Here is an 18,054-nt window from a genome sequence, read left to right on the forward strand (position 1 = left end):
CCCGCCCCCCTTCCCCACTTAAATAAAATTATGCAAATAAAAACGGCAAAATTCATTATTTAAAAGTATCTATGAATTTGTACCTATGGTGGATAAAGGAACTGATTACTTAACACAAATTATAATTGTCTTACACCATATATCTTTGTAACCTGATGTCGCAAACTTTTGAAATTTCAATCCAGAATTTTGTTTGATCAAAAACCGTAAACTTGAAATTTGAAAAATCTCCCCCCCCCCCCCAAGGTTGCAAACAGAGCTTGGATAATAATAATTATTTTCAGATTATTATACATGAATAAATAATAATACATATTAAGTGACGTCATGACATGGTACACTAGATTACAAAATATTCTAAATCTTCTTGTTTAAGTTTAGAAAACGAGATTGCCTAGTGTCCCATCAAAAAGAAAAGTTTTCTAAGCCAAGCATCAATCTGGAATATGTGAAAAATTGAAAATTATGAATTATTGGATATTTGCTACAAAAATTGTACATCTCAGATTACAAAATAGTCATGATTTTAAATTAAAAAGCTAAAAGATTATTTTAGATGAAATTAAATTATTGTTACAATGCTCCAATAAGTCCATGTGTATATCATGTTGCATTAACTAAATTGTCTTACCAATAGCTTAAAAATTTAAATATATTTAGAAAATGAAAATAGTGACCTTATAAACAACTATTTTAAACACATTTCACTCAAAATGATCCTGGATGATAAAAGCATATTTGAAAACTGAAAATCCCCTAAATTAAAAACTACAAATCCGTAAACTCAAATCTAACTTTTAACCGTAATCCTGCTAGTGGGGGGGGGGGGCAATTTTTATACATAACTCAAAAAGTATTGGTCTAAGGCTGTTAAAATTTTCTGACTTTTCCTAAATACCCAAAGCCCTCCCTTTAGGCCGGCTAAAACCGGGATTTTATACTAACTGCCTGAATCCTCAGGCACACTGTCTGAATGACTACTTTTTCTTGTAGCAAACTAACGCTTTGTTTTGACCCATTTTCAATTGTAAGATTTGCATAATTTTTAGCTTTTTGGAAAGCCTATGGCATAAGGAAATATATTTTTGGTTTTTCTTGATTACACACTAGGTTATTTAAAATTTTGCAAACTATTTTGCATATTTGAAATGGCATGGTCTAGTGCTTTACAAAAATGTATATTTCATCATTTTTTTGCACATTTTTCTTCAAAAATTTTTACTATATAACTTTATTTTGCAACAAAATCTCAATTATTGCAAATTTGCATTTTTTTTGCAGATTCTAAAAGTATAGCACAAGAGGTTTCCAAAGATGTATCATTTGTCATATTTGGACATCAAACCTGGCTATAAACTACCCCAGCAGAAATAGCATTCTAAAGTTTTCAGCTCTGTTTACTGAAGTGAGGTGGGTTTTTATTTTGTGGGGGAGAGGGGTGAAAGAGGGTTTGTTATTTAAATATTTGATATAATTTAAATAATAGTTTAAGAACAAAATCTATGCTTCATATTTTTAACAAAAATTGGATAAATTACCAAAAATAATCAACTTTGTCAGATAAAATATGATCTCTAATTGTTTATCTTAGGTTACAAATTAGCTTTAATTTGAATAATTTCAAATTATGAAGCTCACGTTATATGTAAAATTGAAATATAACCTTTCTTCTAAATAATTTTTGGATCCATTCCTTATTCATAGCGCAATTAAATTAAATTAGGTTTTCTTTCAAGTGGTTTTTATTTTTGTTCAGTATATTTATTATTTTTTTCTGTTACCCCATAAGAAATTACAAGGCAAAAATGATCGTTTTTGGTTTGTTTTTGCCTAATATTTTCCCCTAGGATAACAAATTTGCATATTTGATAATTCATTGTTGTAACACCTTTCAAAAGTCTAAAAATATTTAAAGTTTCTGTAAAACAAATCTAGCTATTGCCCATCGCTTTTTCTGACTGAAATACAAACTTAAATTGTTATTTTGGTTATCAATTTAAAAACCATTTCCTTTGAAACTCCGTTTTAATCTAAATATGTTTCGAAGCTTTTATTTTCTTTTAGAAGTATTTAAATATTTCTATCTAAATGGTTAATGTCAATGTTGGGGGTCATGTAGGATCAGATATAAGGTAATTTAAACCATTTTTTCAAAATTAATTTTCTAAACCTTTTTTAAAATTAAATCTTTCCCCTAGATCTCCAGAGGCCGAATTTAAAGAATTTAAGTCGCGGCTTAAATCCGCCAAAACCCGGTTTAAATTGAGCGCCGGCTTAAATCTTGAAACATTTGGTACAATTTTAAGTGAAACCAATCATAATTAAGCCGCGGCTTAAATTTAAACCACGGCTCAAATTCTTAAAATTCGGCCACTGATATTTTAATTATTTACTTTTTTTCTAATTTCATATTTCAATAAGTCTCGCACGTAAGAAGAACATTGAAATCTGAAAATCCGCGAAATTAAAAACTGAAAATCCGCGAAACTCAAATATTTAACCATAAAAAAAAACAATAGTTTACAAACTAAACCAAAGATGTCGCTAGTATGCAATCAAAGTTAACTCAATAATCGACTTACTGACATCAATATGAACTCGATACTTAATTTAATTATTTAAGATGGGATTTTTACAAAAAACTTGAACAATTAAATCTAAATAAAGTATTTTCTTGCTTATTCATTATGCGTGTAAATATCATTTATTTAAACCAAATCCATTCTTCATTTAATTTGCCAGGCTTACAATTATCCAATTTATGTATATAATCTTACTACTGAGTTTTATCAGTCATTAAATTATGTTTTTGATTAAAATTATCAATGCAACATCAAGAAAAATAATGTCTAAATAATAATAAAAATTAATTCTAGTGCGGAATCAATTAATTGGTTTGAAGTTCAATACCCATTCTAATTTTCTCTTACCCTGGAACAACATTTTAATTTTAGAAAATTTCGAAATATATGACTTGCCATTGGTTGAGTGTCACATCTGATTCACAAGGGTCCCCTGAAGTATTATCTGATCCATGTTTATCTTCAATTGCATGGGTTCTCTCCAAAACTGAATTGTGCGTATCTGTTGCAGATACAATTGAGGAAACCGTCAGAGCCAAACACATATTTTAAGCTGATAAAACGACGATACCTCTGTGGTTCGGACATGCCCCTCGTATTCTCTCATTTTTTCTCTATGAAATTCAAGGAAAATTGGCTCCGAAATAACACATAATTATTCTTTTCTATTGTTCAACCTTAACTTGAAATACGATATTGAGCATTAGTTTATTTTACACTTGTAACAGTACAGAATAAAGTACATTAATTATTTTACACTTGTAAGTGTAACAGTACAGAGTACAATTACATTAGTTTATTTTACACTTGTAAAAGTGCAGAGAAAAGTACATTATTTTTATTTTACACTTGCAGCAGTACATAGTCAAGTACATAAGTTTATTTTACACTTGTAATAGAACATAGAAATAAGTACATACGTTAAATCACGAGTACATACATCTATATGTATACAATCGGGTCCAAATTTCTTGTGGTACCTCGCGTGACCACATGGAACATTTATGAATGACCAAAATCAAAAAAAATGTGCTAAAAGTTTTTATTTTTGTAAATTTTGAAAATTTTGAAAATTCGTTGTCTGTTTTTAAACCCGCGATTTTATTTTTTACAATTCACAAAAAGAGAACATGTTCACAATTGGAATAGAAGATGGGCGCGAAGCGCCCTAAAAGCATAATACATTCTATGTATAGAACAATCTTAAGTAAGAAATAAAAACAAATTTGAGATTTTAAAATCTATATTTTAATTTATATAATATTATTCTTCATGCATGCCATATAATTAATTATATTTGTCTAGAACCCCCTTCCCCCTTTTAGCTTTCTTTACGTTTTTTATTTAGAAATTTTGGCACAGTTTTCAAATTCTGTAGGTAAAGCTTAAATTATAAAGTTTTCAAGTCAAGCTAAAGTAAATTTCACGTAATATTGAAATCTACATATTTTCAATCTTAACTCCCCTTATTGAAGAGCTTTTGAGAAGAAGAAAAATGTTTTGATTTTCTAATATATAACTGGATAAACCTGCTTTTCTCTTGCACAGGAGCTACGAGGTCACACAGTTGTGCCAGTGATGTCTCCTGCTGTCCAGTTCAGTGACAGAATATAGATTTTAGATTTCAAGATTTATAAGATTTAAAAATCATATTTAGTTTACAACAAAACATGTTAAAAATTTCCAGTATTTTTTTACACTTTTTTAGAACAATACATAGAGTTGAATAATTTACAGGGCTTTGAAACATTAATATATTTTACATTTATTCGGCTTAATTTAAACATATATGATTGCTTCTAAATTTCAGGATTTACTCAGAATATGAATTTATTCTTGAAGAATTATTTTCACTATCGATGCATTTAAATTTTCCAATTATGTTTACATTTATTAAAACATCTTTTATCACTGCTTTCGTTTTTGTTATTTTTTAACATCAATTAAACAGAAAAATATATCTAGATACATAAAATTGAATTTTTATTTACAATATTAATTTTTTAGAGAAGTAGCTTTTCTTATATAATGATAAGATTTTCTTATATAATGATAAGATTTTCTTATATAATGATAAGATTTTCTTATATAATGATAAGATTTTCTTACATAATGATAAGATTTTCTTATATAATGATAAGATTTTTTGTTTCACATAATAAGGTCAAATTTGAGATTCAGACAAAAATACAGAGGTCAAAAAAATAAAGTGGAATAAGTTCAGTCGCTGAAATTTTCAAGTTGAAATTAAAGTTTTTTGTTGTTATTAATAAAAAATTACTAAGTTTTGTTTACTTGTGCTTTCATAGAAACCTCACATATGGATGACAAATAAGAAAACATTTAACTTTTAAAATATTCCAGCTTTTGTTGTCAATGTTCAATTTATCATGAACACGACTAAAATGTTTTTAACTTGTTCAATGAGCATTCTCATGCATTATTCATGCCTCAACTCTGATTTGGATAATGTTGTCTAAACTTGTTCAACTTTACTGAGGACATTATTAGAATTGTTGTCTGTTCCATCTGGAGAATGTTGTCTAAACTTGTTCAACTTTACTGAGGACAATATTAGAACTGTTGTCTGTTCCATCTGGGGAATGTTGTCTGTCTAAACTACCACCTTCAGATTCACCCAAACTCTGAAAAAAAATAATACAAAATGGTGTTGTACAGGGTGTCCCAATAAACATGGGAATTCAGTGATGAATTTGATATCGTCTTTTCAAATAATTCTTTGATTTAGTATAGTGATACCTACTGAGAAAGCTGTAATCTGTAAGAGTTTCGTCTGCTATGTTCAAAATTTGTTTGTTTATGTTTTGACTACATACAGTTGTACTTAGTAAAATAAGAAAATTGCAGTATACAAACGAGTAAACTTGTCCGTCTTCCCTGTTCATCTTGCGGAGACATTATAGACACATCTTTACAGTCTTTTTCCCTTTTCATAAAATAAACTCTAGCAGACATAATAATATTATGGCTTTTGAAATTAGGTATTACAATGCTAATTCATAACAAAGACGATATCAAATTCGTCACTGAATTCCCATGTTTTTTGGGACACCCTGTATATGTCCTTACTATTAGACCTCAAGAAAAGGACAAAATACATTGACAGTGTACTCTTTTAATTCAGATAATGTTGAATGTTGATAAATATGAGGGACATGCATTATAGAGTTCCCCATTCCCACCAAGTTTGTATACACGCGACAGTTAAATAGATACTTTAGATACGCTTCAATGTAGGTAAATGTCGTCTTTTTTTGCAATGGCCACTCTACATTCCACTGACACGTAACTAAAAATCATCACATTTAACAAATATTGATTGAGCTAACCAGTTCGACGCTAAAAATGCAATTTTAATTCAAGTTTTTAATTTTGGAGTTTGTTTATATCAAGAAAGCCGAAAAATTTACTATTCTTAAAAAACACTTAGCAATGAGTAATGGCATTATAATAAAAGTCGTCTTAACCTATATTGGATCGCATTCAGAGTATCTAACCTTATTTTACAACCTTGATTTCCAAAGAGGTAATTAGTAAACAGTTGAATTCTATTCGTCTTTTGGCATGTTGCTCAGGATATTGTAGTTTGTGAATATTTTAACTGTTTTTAAAGTGTTCTGAGCTGAAACTTTAGAATGGGATATCCTTAATCCCGATCGGTTAATTAATATGGAGATTAATAACAAGAGGAGAACAAGCATTTTTTAATCTGGAGATTAAGAAAGAGAGGAGAACAAGTATTGATCTTGATAATCACCATTCTAAAGTTTTCAGCTCAGAACGTAGTTTTAAAAACTACTTTATTTCCCCTGTACGGTTGCTGTTTACTTCTTTAGTGTTTTTATAATTCTGTCAAATTTATTTTTTATCAAACTAAATTCCACTAAACCATATTAAACTGGGACAGCAAGGGAATTTTTGAGGTATTTTACAAAATTTCAAATTCAGATAATTAACTTTTATGTTCTATTAACTCTATGCTGAAATGAGAAAAGTTAAAAAGTGAAATATCATGATAAATAAATTTATAAACTTTAATAAAGTAAAAAGCTACTGGAATTAAAAAGTAAGTTTCCCAAAACCTTGATAATTAACTTATAATTAGAAACCACTTAAATCTTTAGAAATTTAATTTCCAATATTTTCATGGAGTTTGTTGGAGAGAGTTAGATATTTAAAGAATTAGAAAAACTTATTTTTTCTCACAAACTACATTATTTTCTTGTAAAGAGCGAAACTCCTCAATAGTTTATTAATTTATCAGTTTTGGTTTTAAACTCAATATAAATCTATGCCCGAAGCTTTAACATTTTTAAAATTTCAAAACCAAAAGAATTATTTTTTGTTTTTATTTTAAAGAGAACCACTGAAGGAGAGACAATCTTGAAAAAAAAAATAGATTTTATGTTTAAAAATAATCATGTATAAAAAATTTTACCTTGGGATGCCGCGTAGAATGTTTCCTGTTAAAGAAGCCAACTGGTGGCCTAACAGGGCTTTTCAGAGACCGGAAAGATCTCTAAATATATAAAAACAAAATTTTTTTCATCCCCCTAATGTTTTGTAATCACTTAGTTTCCAAACCAGTTTTAATCAATTATACTTAGCTATGGCGTACTTTCATTTCATATTCGTCATAGCAGTTTCATAAGGCTTGAAAGAAATTGTGTCTTTGCCACAAACTCAAATATTCTAATACCTTTATTTTTACAATCTTATGATACAAACCTGAATTTATAGTTTGAAATATCTAAGATATATGACATTGGGTTATAAAGATATATTTGAATTAGAAAAGAGAAATTTTGGCAAAGACTCAATTTCTTAATCACATTTCATTTTACTTTATATTTTACCTTTTTCATAAGAGAGCAGCCAGCTTTTTCATCCTGTTTACATTTAAACGTTTCTACAGTTAGTTCTAGACCCTGAGCTTCCAGGGTTCCAACCTTTATAATATCGAAATATTAAAAATGAAAAAATTGGCAGATATTTTGTTTCCATTGGTGGATTTTTAATTCGTCATTAATCGAATTTTTCATTGATTTATCAATTTAGGAGTAAACCTGAACCCGTGATTTTAAAACTTCGGCTCGAGTCCTAATTAGACCCTGGTTTAAGACTCAATCTTAGACCTATCTTATGAATCAGCTGACTACAGCTTGTGTCATGCAATTTACAGATGCCAGCTCTTAGAGTCAACTATGGGAGTTAGGCCCATTAAAAATAAAACCGACATTGGTTGGTGTTATTGGAGAATTAGTCTCAATGTTGAGTCTGATTCGAATCAAATCCACCAATTTAACTGGTAAAATAAAACCCAACTCTGTGGAAAACTAATTGGAATTTAACCCTATTCCTGCATATTCCTGAGCAGTCCCTTTAATACATATATTTACCTCTACATCCTACAATATTCCTGAGCAGTCCCTTTAAAATATATATTTACCTCTACATCCTACATTATTCCTGAGCAGTCCCTTTAAAATATATATTTACCTCTACATCCTACATTATTCCTGAGCAGTCCCTTTAATACATACATATGTGGCGGACAAGTCGTCCTACTTTCCGCCGTAATCTCTGCAACTAGTTCCCTGATCTAAACTCATGTGATATATAAAAAGAGTCGCCATTTTTGATATAGTTTTCTTTGTACTTTTTATAAGAAAATATAGTTAGTTGATTTTCAGACTTTTGTCTTTTATTTAGCCACTGCTAAATCTGGTGACCCTGATGTGATATACTCCTTTACGTTTTTTTTTTCTCTATTAAAAGGACTTTTTTCTTTCTCACCGCACTCTTTTCTGAAGTGAGCCGGGCTCCCTGTTTTCATCACAGTCCACTCCTTAAGTGAGATTAGAAACGGTGATAGACTCTTTGGTGTGTTAGCCAACGAATATGGCCACCCATTCCAGTGAAGTGTTGCCAAGTGTCGGAGCTGTTCCTCCGCCCTCAGGGTCCAAATACAGATACATCCGCCTCAGCTCCGCCTCGAGTTGTCAGGAAGGTTCGTTTTCAAGCTCAGCCTGCAGTTCCTGTTCGCAGGAATCCTCATAGAACAGCAAGGAGTTATTCAAGAAACCTCGCCTCCGCCTTCAGTCTCTCCGCCTTGGTTTCTGGGGGGAGTCCTGTGGCGGACAAGTCGTCATACTTTCTGCCGTAATATCTGCAACTAGTTCCCTGATCTAAACTCATGTGATATATAAAAAGACTTGCCATTTTTGATATAGTTTTCTTTGTACTTTTTATACGAAGATATAGTTAGTTGATTTTCAGACTTTTGTCTTTTATTTAGCCGCCGCTAAACATATATTTGCCTCTACATCCTACATAATTCCTGAGCAGTCCCTTTAAATTATGTATTTACCTCTACATCTTCTACAGGTTGTTCAATGGTGTCATGATCTATCCAAGTTAGACCCATCTCAACCTTCTCAGCCAAATCTATCCATTTCTCCCTACAAACAAATATCCATGTTAAACCCATATCCACCTTCTCAGCCAAATCAATTCATTTCTCCCTACAAACAAATATCCATGTTAAACCCATATCCACCTTCTCAGCGAAATCTATCCATTTCTCCCTACAAACAAATATCCATGTTAAACCCATATCCACCTTTTCAGCCAAATCTATCCATTTCTCCCTACAATCTAATATTCATGTTAAACCCATATCCACCTTCTTAGCCAAATCTATCCATTTCTCCTGACAAACAAAAAGATCTGATTACTCATTACAAATTCTCTAATTCTTATTCTTATATCCTTGTCATTTTATAGTTTGAATATTCAAAATAAAAATTATTGGATCTAACAGAGCTGGAAACTTTAGAATAGGATTCCTTTAATCTCGACTTCTTAATCGAAATATCCAATGTGGACACATTTAATTTCTTTCTTAATCCACTGTTTTCTGGATATAGTATAGAAAAATCAAAAATCGGTTTTTTAAAATTAGAGAGTCCCTCCAGTTTCAGTATATTCATCTTAAATGGCGCGCAAAATTTACAATTTCCCGGCTTCTGATACGCAGCTCTGATTTCTTGATTTTTAATTCACTTTCAGGATACAAGTACAATTGATTAGATTTGTCTCGAGATTAAGAAAAATAGAGGATTAAGCATTGATCTTCATACCCACCATTCTAAAGTTCCCAGCTCAGAATTTATATTTTGAAAAATTAAAGGTCTATTACGTCTAATTTCAAATGCCTAGGCAGTAGGCATGTGTAATAAACCAAAAAAGTGTTAGGCGAGTTATAAGTTCCTTATTTGTTGTTATTGACATTTTGAAAATACAAATTTTAACTTGATTTCAACTTGATACGTGAAATAGTTTTCTAAAACTAAATTAAAACGATATCTAAATTCTTTGTCTTTATTAGATTTTGCAAATTATTTAGCAGAGCTATTTTCGAACGGTTTTGCAAAATCATTCATTCTGAATTGCAAATAGAAGTTTCACAATTGGAAAATTGATTTTATTGAGAGATATAAAATTTTAATTTTTAATGGGTAATGGAGGATCGGTGGAAGAAGATTATTTTTTACCTATTTTTTAAAGCACCCTCTAACAAAGGCCGAATCCAGGGAAAACTAGAAAAAATTAGTTACGTAAAAATGTAATAAAATCTATAATATTTAAAGTTGTAATCTTTGTTTGTCTGTCTGTTTGTTTATCCGATCATAACTCAGAAACCCCTGGACCGATTTGCCTCAAATTTTGATTGGGGAACTCGGGAAAGCCACGGGAATGTTCTAAGCTTGGCATTGAGATTCTAAGTTGAGTGGGTCCACTTTTCACGGTAAAAATATATAAAATCGTAATTTACGACAAAGGGCGGGTAATTGGTGGGACTAAATATGACTCCCCTGGGCCACGCTGGCTTCCCAAGTTGAGTTAAGTTGGTCGACTTTTATAGGAAAAACTTAGTTTCCCGGTGAAACCGACCAGGTGCGGGTAAACGGCGGGAGTAACTAGAGAACTCTGGGCAACTCTGGGTTTCCAAGCTAGTACAATATACATCTACATATATAAAATAGTAATCTATATTTGTTTGTTCAAATGCCCGATCATAACTCATGAACCCCGGGACTGATTTTCCTCAAATTTTATTGGGAACTCAAGTGAACCACGGGAATGTTCTTAGCTATTTTTGAGATTCTAAATTGAGTGGGTAGACTGTTATAAGGAAAAATAGCTAAAGTCATAATTTACGACCAACCAAACAGCGAAAATAACAATTAGTAATCTGGGCAACGCTGGGTTCCCAGGCTATTTCAGCATATTAAATAAGTTATGTGTACATTGTATTTGCTTGCTGTAATATTTTGTCTAGTTTATTTTCTTGAAAATAGAAATGTCTTCCCCAGAATCATTATTTAGCTGTTTCAACAATAATAAAAACTTGGAATTCAAAACTTCAAAAGATTTGTGCCAACTTAATCTCTTGTACAGTATATCTCATAAATACAAATACAAGTCCAAGTCTATTTATGATCAATAGCGTCTGACATTAAGAGGTTTTATAAATTAAGTCAGCAATTAATAAACATTTTTGAAGTGTATTCGTATTCAAAATTCTACCGAATAAGATAAGAAAATAATTGTACTTAATATTAAAAAATTAACCAAAATATCAGTAAAATCCGCAAAAAAAAATTTATTTTTGTCCAACCTGTCAGAAAGACTAGTGTACAGAGGAACACAAATTTGATCAATAAATTCAACTTGCATTTGGGGAAGTTCATCTTTACGCTCTCTATCCATCATTGCCTAAACACAAGGGGAAATAATTTACAAATCAGAGAGCCAAAAAAGTCGGATTTAAGTTAGAAAAAAAATCAAGATTTTTCCGTCCTATTCTGCTCTGAAAAATGTGCACACATGAACATTATTTTCATCAATAAAAAAGCTCAATTATATGTTTCAAAGAATTATTCTTTTTTAGTCGCAGACAATATGCATGGGGTCTGTCCTAGAAAACGCTTTTTGTACATGAACAATATTATTTTTTAACAAAATTAAAAATATTTATCCTGTTTTACTTTAGCACTGTGGGTAGAAAAGACTTGGGGAGGGGGGGGGGGGGCAAACAATCATTCCCTAAGAAATTACCCAATGTTATGCAATAAAATATATTTCACAGTGGGACCCAAACTACTGTGGTAAGGGAAGACGACAATTGATTTTAAATAGTAAAATGATTATAAAACACAGCATACAGTGTATGCCATGCATTAACATACACATTCTACGAAAATTTAAAAACGTTATTATCAAAGGCACAGAAAAATTGTTTAAAATGTCGTCTTTATACTTCAGAGGTTTATGGGTCCCGCTGTATTAAATCTTACTATCGGTGTAATATTTAGCTTCAGCTTTTCCATATCTCCTTGATCGAAAAATTCATCTGCCACCAGCTTTGCCAACTTAATTAAAACAAACATATCACTTTTTATCACAGATAATTGGAAAATCAACAATAAAAGAATCATAATAATGAGAGTAAAATAACAAAACAAAACAAAAATTAAGGAAAATAATAATAATTATAGGAATAATAATAACAAGCAGAATAATAATAACATGGCATGAATAATAATAATTTTAATAATGATAATTATAATAATAATAATAAAAATAATAATGATAATAAACTAACTTTATGCTGTATCTCCCAAGGTTTGGCAATGGACGCAACATCAGCTGCAGTCATTAGCATACTGCACAGTAACTTCTTCTTATCCTCAGACTTTTAAACAAAATTAGAATATAAACAAAACCAAACTGAACCACACCAACTTTAACCAACCCAAATTAAACCAAACCAAATTAAACCAAACCAAATTAAGCAATGTTAAGCCAAACGGAACCAAATCAAACCAAACCAAACTAAACCACGCGAAATTTAACCAAACCAAATATTAAAACAAACCAAATTGAACAATGTTAAACCGAACCAAATTAAACCATGTTAAACCAAACCAAACCAAAATGAACCACAGAAACTTTAACCAAACCAAATTAAACAATGTTAAACCAAACCAAATTTAACATATTTAAATCAGACCAAATTAAACACTATTAACCCCGCATACCGAAACATAGAAAACTAAACATACTGCACCTAAACATGCAAACCAAACCAAACTAAACCAAAAACGATAACCAAACCAAATTAAACAGGTGCAAACTAAACCGTCTAAAAATACAACTACTACCTGCCAATCTATTTCCCCTGCGTCAGCTGTTGAAAGAAAACGTTCCCTCTTCTCGAAGTAGCTTGCTAGATCTGTAGACAATATTGCCATCTCCACTATCTTCATCACCTAGATACATAAACAGTACAGTAGCTTGCTAGATCTGTAGACAATATTACCATCTTCACTATCTTCATCACCTAGATACATAAATAGTACAGTACAGTACACTAGTAGCTTGCTAGATCTGTAGACAATATTACCATCTCCACTATCTTCATCACCTAGATACATAAACAGTACAGTACAGTACACTAGTAGCTTGCTAGATCTGTAGACAATATTACCATCTTCACTATCTTCATCACCTAGATACATAAATAGTACAGTACAGTACACTAGTAGCTTGCTAGATCTGTAGACAATATTGCCATCTCCACTATCTTCATCACCTAGATACATAAACAGTACATTACAGTACACTAGTAGCTTGCTAGATCTGTAGACAATATTGCCATCTCCACTATCTTCATCACCTAGATACATAAACAGTACAGTACAGTACACTAGTAGCTTGCTAGATCTGTAGACAATATTGCCATCTCCACTATCTCCATCACCTAGATACATAAACAGTACAGTACAGTACACTAGTAGCTTGCTAGATCTGTAGACAATATTGCCATCTTCACTACCATCATAGCCTAGATACATAAATATTGCTGCAAAATGTTTTCAATTTTCATTTTAAACTTTTACAAAAAGAAAAAGTTAAGATTTAATAAAGATATTTGAAAATGGTGAACTTTGAAGTTGACTTCAATTATTAGTTCATTTTCTGTTTTGAACTTTATAAAAGTTAAAATTTCAAATTTAGAATTATTATAGGCGGAAAGAAAATAAAATAATAAAAGTAATAATAATAATGATAATAAACAGATAGGACACTAGATACATTTAGATAATAGATTGATGAAACTAGCAGATAGGACACTATATACATTTAGATAATAGATTAATTAAACTAGCAGATAGGACACGAGATGTCGGTATTTTCAACATTTGGATTAAACTCATTTACAATGACCCTGAGTCAGAAACCCAAAGGAGTTTCGCGCAGTCGGCATAGAATTTTAAGACAGAGAGAGCCTGTTCTACAAATGATATATACTTTTTAGAAAAAACTCAGCGGGAGCGGTTGAATGAGCGGTTGAGATCTAGCCTAGACTCTACGCAGTCAAAAAATAAGAAATGCAACTTTTCTTCCTCAAATTTAAGCTTTGTTCAACCGCTAAATTCGTACTTTTTTCGTTTACATTTTTATCCACTTTTTAAAACTCTTTAGTTTGTTCAACCGCTGAGATAATACAGTTTTTTGCTTTCAACCCTGGGTTTAAGATTTTACAACAACTTTTTGCATTCAATCAATGAAACAAGGTTTATTTTAAAATACTGCTGGGTTTAAGATTTGAAATAATTTATTTGCTTTTAAACGCCTGTTTTAAGTTTTTTTTCAGCAACTATTTTTTTTTTAACCGCTGGGGGGTTATCAAAGATTTACGACATGTTGAAAAGATATCATTTCAAAAATAAGTTTGAGCTAAAAACATAGTTTCTTTGTCAACTAATTGTTTTCCTTGTCAAAAAAAATAATGTAGAAAAGTTAAATTTGTTAAGTGGACATTACGTTTTCCTTTCCTCAGAAACATAAAGATATTAATTTCTCAATTAAATTATATGACAACCTTTATCAGTTAAATCAAGTGGCTCATTGAGTATCTTTGAGAATATGAATGATGTAATGAGCTAGTTTAGAAGAACATGAATGATGTAATGAGCTACATGAATGATGTAATGAGCTACTTCAGAGGAACATGAATGATGTAATGAACTAGTTTAGAAGAACATGAATGATGTAATGAGCTAATTTAGAAGAACATGTATGATGTAATGAGCTAGTTTAGAAGAACAAGAATGATGTAATGAGCTAGTTTAGAAGAACATGAATAATGTAATGAGCTATTTTAGAAGAACATGAATGATGTAATGAGCTAGTTTAGAAGAATATGAATGATGTAATGAGCTAGTTTAGAAGAACATGAATGATGTAATGAGCTAGTTTAGAAGAACATGAATGACATTTTTTATTTTGATTGATTGAACAAAGTATGACTGAGTTTAAAAAACGACTTGAAAGTTGTTGTCTTAAATAGATTTTTAATTTAAATAAGTTGTAACTTGTATGCGAAATCTAAAATTTTACTTTGAAAATGTGGTTTTTAAGAGTTTATAATTGAAACAACATCTAAAGAAGACACTTTTTAGTTAATGCCAAAAAAAATCCAATAATAATTTTACAATCAATTTTTTTCCTCAATTGGGGTTTAATGTGTATCCCTGGTCAAAATGATGATGCTCCATTGTTGAGGTGCTGTACAGTACTGCAAGCGGAGATGTAACCTGAACAAACATTTTAGATGTACCAGTTACTTGTGCAGAAAGCTTAGATTGTTAATTATAAATTAGGCAGATGGAACCCGCTTATAGAGTGGAAATGAAATATGTATGTAAAGTTTAGTTTTGATTTATAGCAATGATGTAACCTGTACACTGTATGTATTTACTGTACACCGTACACTGTACACTGTACACTGTACACTGTAAGTATACATTGTTCACTGTACACAGTACACTGAAAGTGTACACTGTTTGTTCACTTGTACACTGTAAGAATACATTGTATGTTCACTGTACACTATAAGTTTACATTGTACACTGTAAGTGTACACTGTATGTTCACTGTAAACTGTTAGTGTACACTGTATGTTCACTGTACACTGTACACAGTACACTGTAAGTGTACACTGTATGTTCACTTTACACTGTAAGTATACATTGTACACTGTACACAGTACACTGTAAGTGTACACTGTACACAGTACACTATAAGTGTACACTGTATGTTCACAGTACGCTGTAAGTATACACTTTATGTTCACTGTACACTATAAGTATACATTGTACACTGTACACAGTACACTGTAAGTGTACACTGTACACAGTACACTGTAAGTGTACACTGTATGTTCACTGTACACTGTAAGTATACACTATATGTTCACTGTACACTATAAGTATACATTGTGCACTGTACACAGTACACTGTAAGTGTACACTGTAAGTGTACACTGTATGTTCACTGTAAACTGTAAGTGTACACTGTATGTTCACTGTACACTGTAAGAATACATTGTACGTTGTACACAAATAAATTCTATAGTTTACTGAGGACTATAGAAATCCAATTTTTCTCATTGACATTTCTAAATTTCAAAAGTTAAATTGGAAAATTGAATTTGAATTTAAAGTTTCAAAAATACCGGAATTTGAAATGCTGATATTTCAATGAAAATAACAAAATTTCCTATTTTTCACTTTAATACAAGGTGTCCCACGAAACATGACAGTAGCAAGATGACTTGAAGGTTGTCTTTCATCATTAAAAGTCACAAGATACCCCTGGTCTTGGCATTTCCAAAATTTGGTCTAACTTGTTTGTACTCTCAATATTACTGGAGATATGATTGATTTAGTTTTTTTTGGTTTTATTTAATAAAATTGAAATTTTCAACGAAGTTCTCAATATCTCCGGTGATATTTAGAGCACAAAATAGGTAGACGACATTTTGGAAATCCTAGAACAAAGAGAACTTTGTAGTTATTGTTTCAAAAATCATAAATGTGAAAGAAGGTTAACGACTGAATGTTTTAAATAAATCCAAAGATCAAAGACGACTTTCAAATCGTCTTACTTCTATCATGTTTAGGGGGACACCCTGTATTTAAAATTTGTTTTTAACTGTAAAATAATTTTAGAACTCACACAGTTTTTGAAATTACCTTATTGTCTGCAATGCAGGTATAATCTGGTATACCTTAGTCTGGTAAACAGGTGTAGTCGGGTATACAGGTGTAGTCTGGTATACAAGTGTAATCTGGTGTATATATACAGTCTGGTATACATTTGTCTGGTATACTTATGCATTCTGGTCTACCTTAGTCTGGTATACAGGTATAGTTTATGATATACATGTATCGTCTGGTCTACAGGTATAGTCTGGTATATAGGTATTGTCTGGAATGCAGGTATAATCTGGTATACCTTAGTCTGGTAAACAAGTGTAGTCGGGTAAACAGGTGTAGTCTGGTATACAGGTGTAGTCTGGTATACGGATGTAATCTGGTGTAAATATATAGTTTGGTAAACATTTGTCTGGTATACTTATGGTATACCTTAGTCTGGTATACAGGTATAGTTTATGGTATACATGTATCGTCTGGTCTACAGGTATAGTCTGGTATACAGGTATAGTCTGGTATACATGTAAATCTGGTATACAGGCATAGTCTGGTATACAGGTATAGTCTGGTATACAGGCATAGTCTGGTATACAGGTATAGTCTAGTAGACATGTTTAGTCTGGTATAAATGTATAGTCTGGTTTATCGGTGTAGTCTGGTATACATGTATAGTCTGGTCATGTATAGTCTGGTATACAGGCATAGTCTGGTAATAATAATAATAATAATAATAATAATAATAATAATAATGTATATTTCAAACTAGTTTACAGGTTATGATCATGGAATAAAATCAGTGATATATTAAATATTTACAATTACAGACGCTAGTTTGCGGACTAGAAAGTTTTCAGACTGTATAAACTAGCCCAAATTTTTTTTCTCATTTGTTCTTTTTTAGACTGTACTATTGAGCGATGAGATATACCAGATACTGTGCATATACAGGTACAGTCTGGTATACAGGTGCAGTCTGGTAAACAGGTGTAGTCTGGTATACAGGTGTAATCTGGTGTATATATAGTCTGGTATACATTTTGGTATACAAGTATAGTCTGTGGTATACATATATATTCTGGTATAAAGGTTTAGTCTGGTATACAGGTATAGTCTGGTATACAGGTATAGTCTGTGGTATACATATATAGTCTGGTATACAGGTAAAGTCTGGTATACAGGTATAGTCTGCGGTATACATATATAGTCTGGTATACAGGTATAGTCTGGTATACAGGTATAGTCTGGTATACAGGTATAGTCTGGTATACAGGTATAGTCTGGTATACAGGTATAGTCTGGTATACAGATATAGTGGTGTTATACATATATAGTCTGGTATACAAGTATAGTCTGGTACACAGTTATAGTCTGGTACACAGGTA

At 31.2% G+C, this 18,054-nt stretch overlaps 1 protein-coding gene across 1 annotated transcript in view; it reads right to left on the reverse strand.

The window, feature by feature from the left end:
- Window positions 1-4,597: 4,597 nt before the first annotated feature.
- The window catches only part of LOC111706753 (cGMP-specific 3',5'-cyclic phosphodiesterase), a gene marked incomplete at its 5' end in the record, with an annotated part of 60,545 nt that continues 47,088 nt past the window's right edge, over window positions 4,598-18,054 (reverse strand). Inside the window, 10 exons of the mRNA XM_023479678.1 lie at window positions 4,598-5,227; window positions 7,042-7,122; window positions 7,460-7,552; window positions 8,974-9,064; window positions 10,160-10,204; window positions 11,287-11,384; window positions 11,966-12,040; window positions 12,274-12,363; window positions 12,833-12,940; window positions 15,191-15,271. Coding sequence (XP_023335446.1) covers window positions 5,126-5,227; window positions 7,042-7,122; window positions 7,460-7,552; window positions 8,974-9,064; window positions 10,160-10,204; window positions 11,287-11,384; window positions 11,966-12,040; window positions 12,274-12,363; window positions 12,833-12,940; window positions 15,191-15,271 — 864 coding nt within the window. The remainder of the gene's footprint in view (window positions 5,228-7,041; window positions 7,123-7,459; window positions 7,553-8,973; window positions 9,065-10,159; window positions 10,205-11,286; window positions 11,385-11,965; window positions 12,041-12,273; window positions 12,364-12,832; window positions 12,941-15,190; window positions 15,272-18,054) is intronic.

Source organism: Eurytemora carolleeae, unplaced genomic scaffold, assembly GCF_000591075.1.
Source record: "Eurytemora carolleeae unplaced genomic scaffold, Eaff_2.0 scaffold716, whole genome shotgun sequence".
Classification (NCBI taxonomy): domain Eukaryota; kingdom Metazoa; phylum Arthropoda; class Copepoda; order Calanoida; family Temoridae; genus Eurytemora; species Eurytemora carolleeae.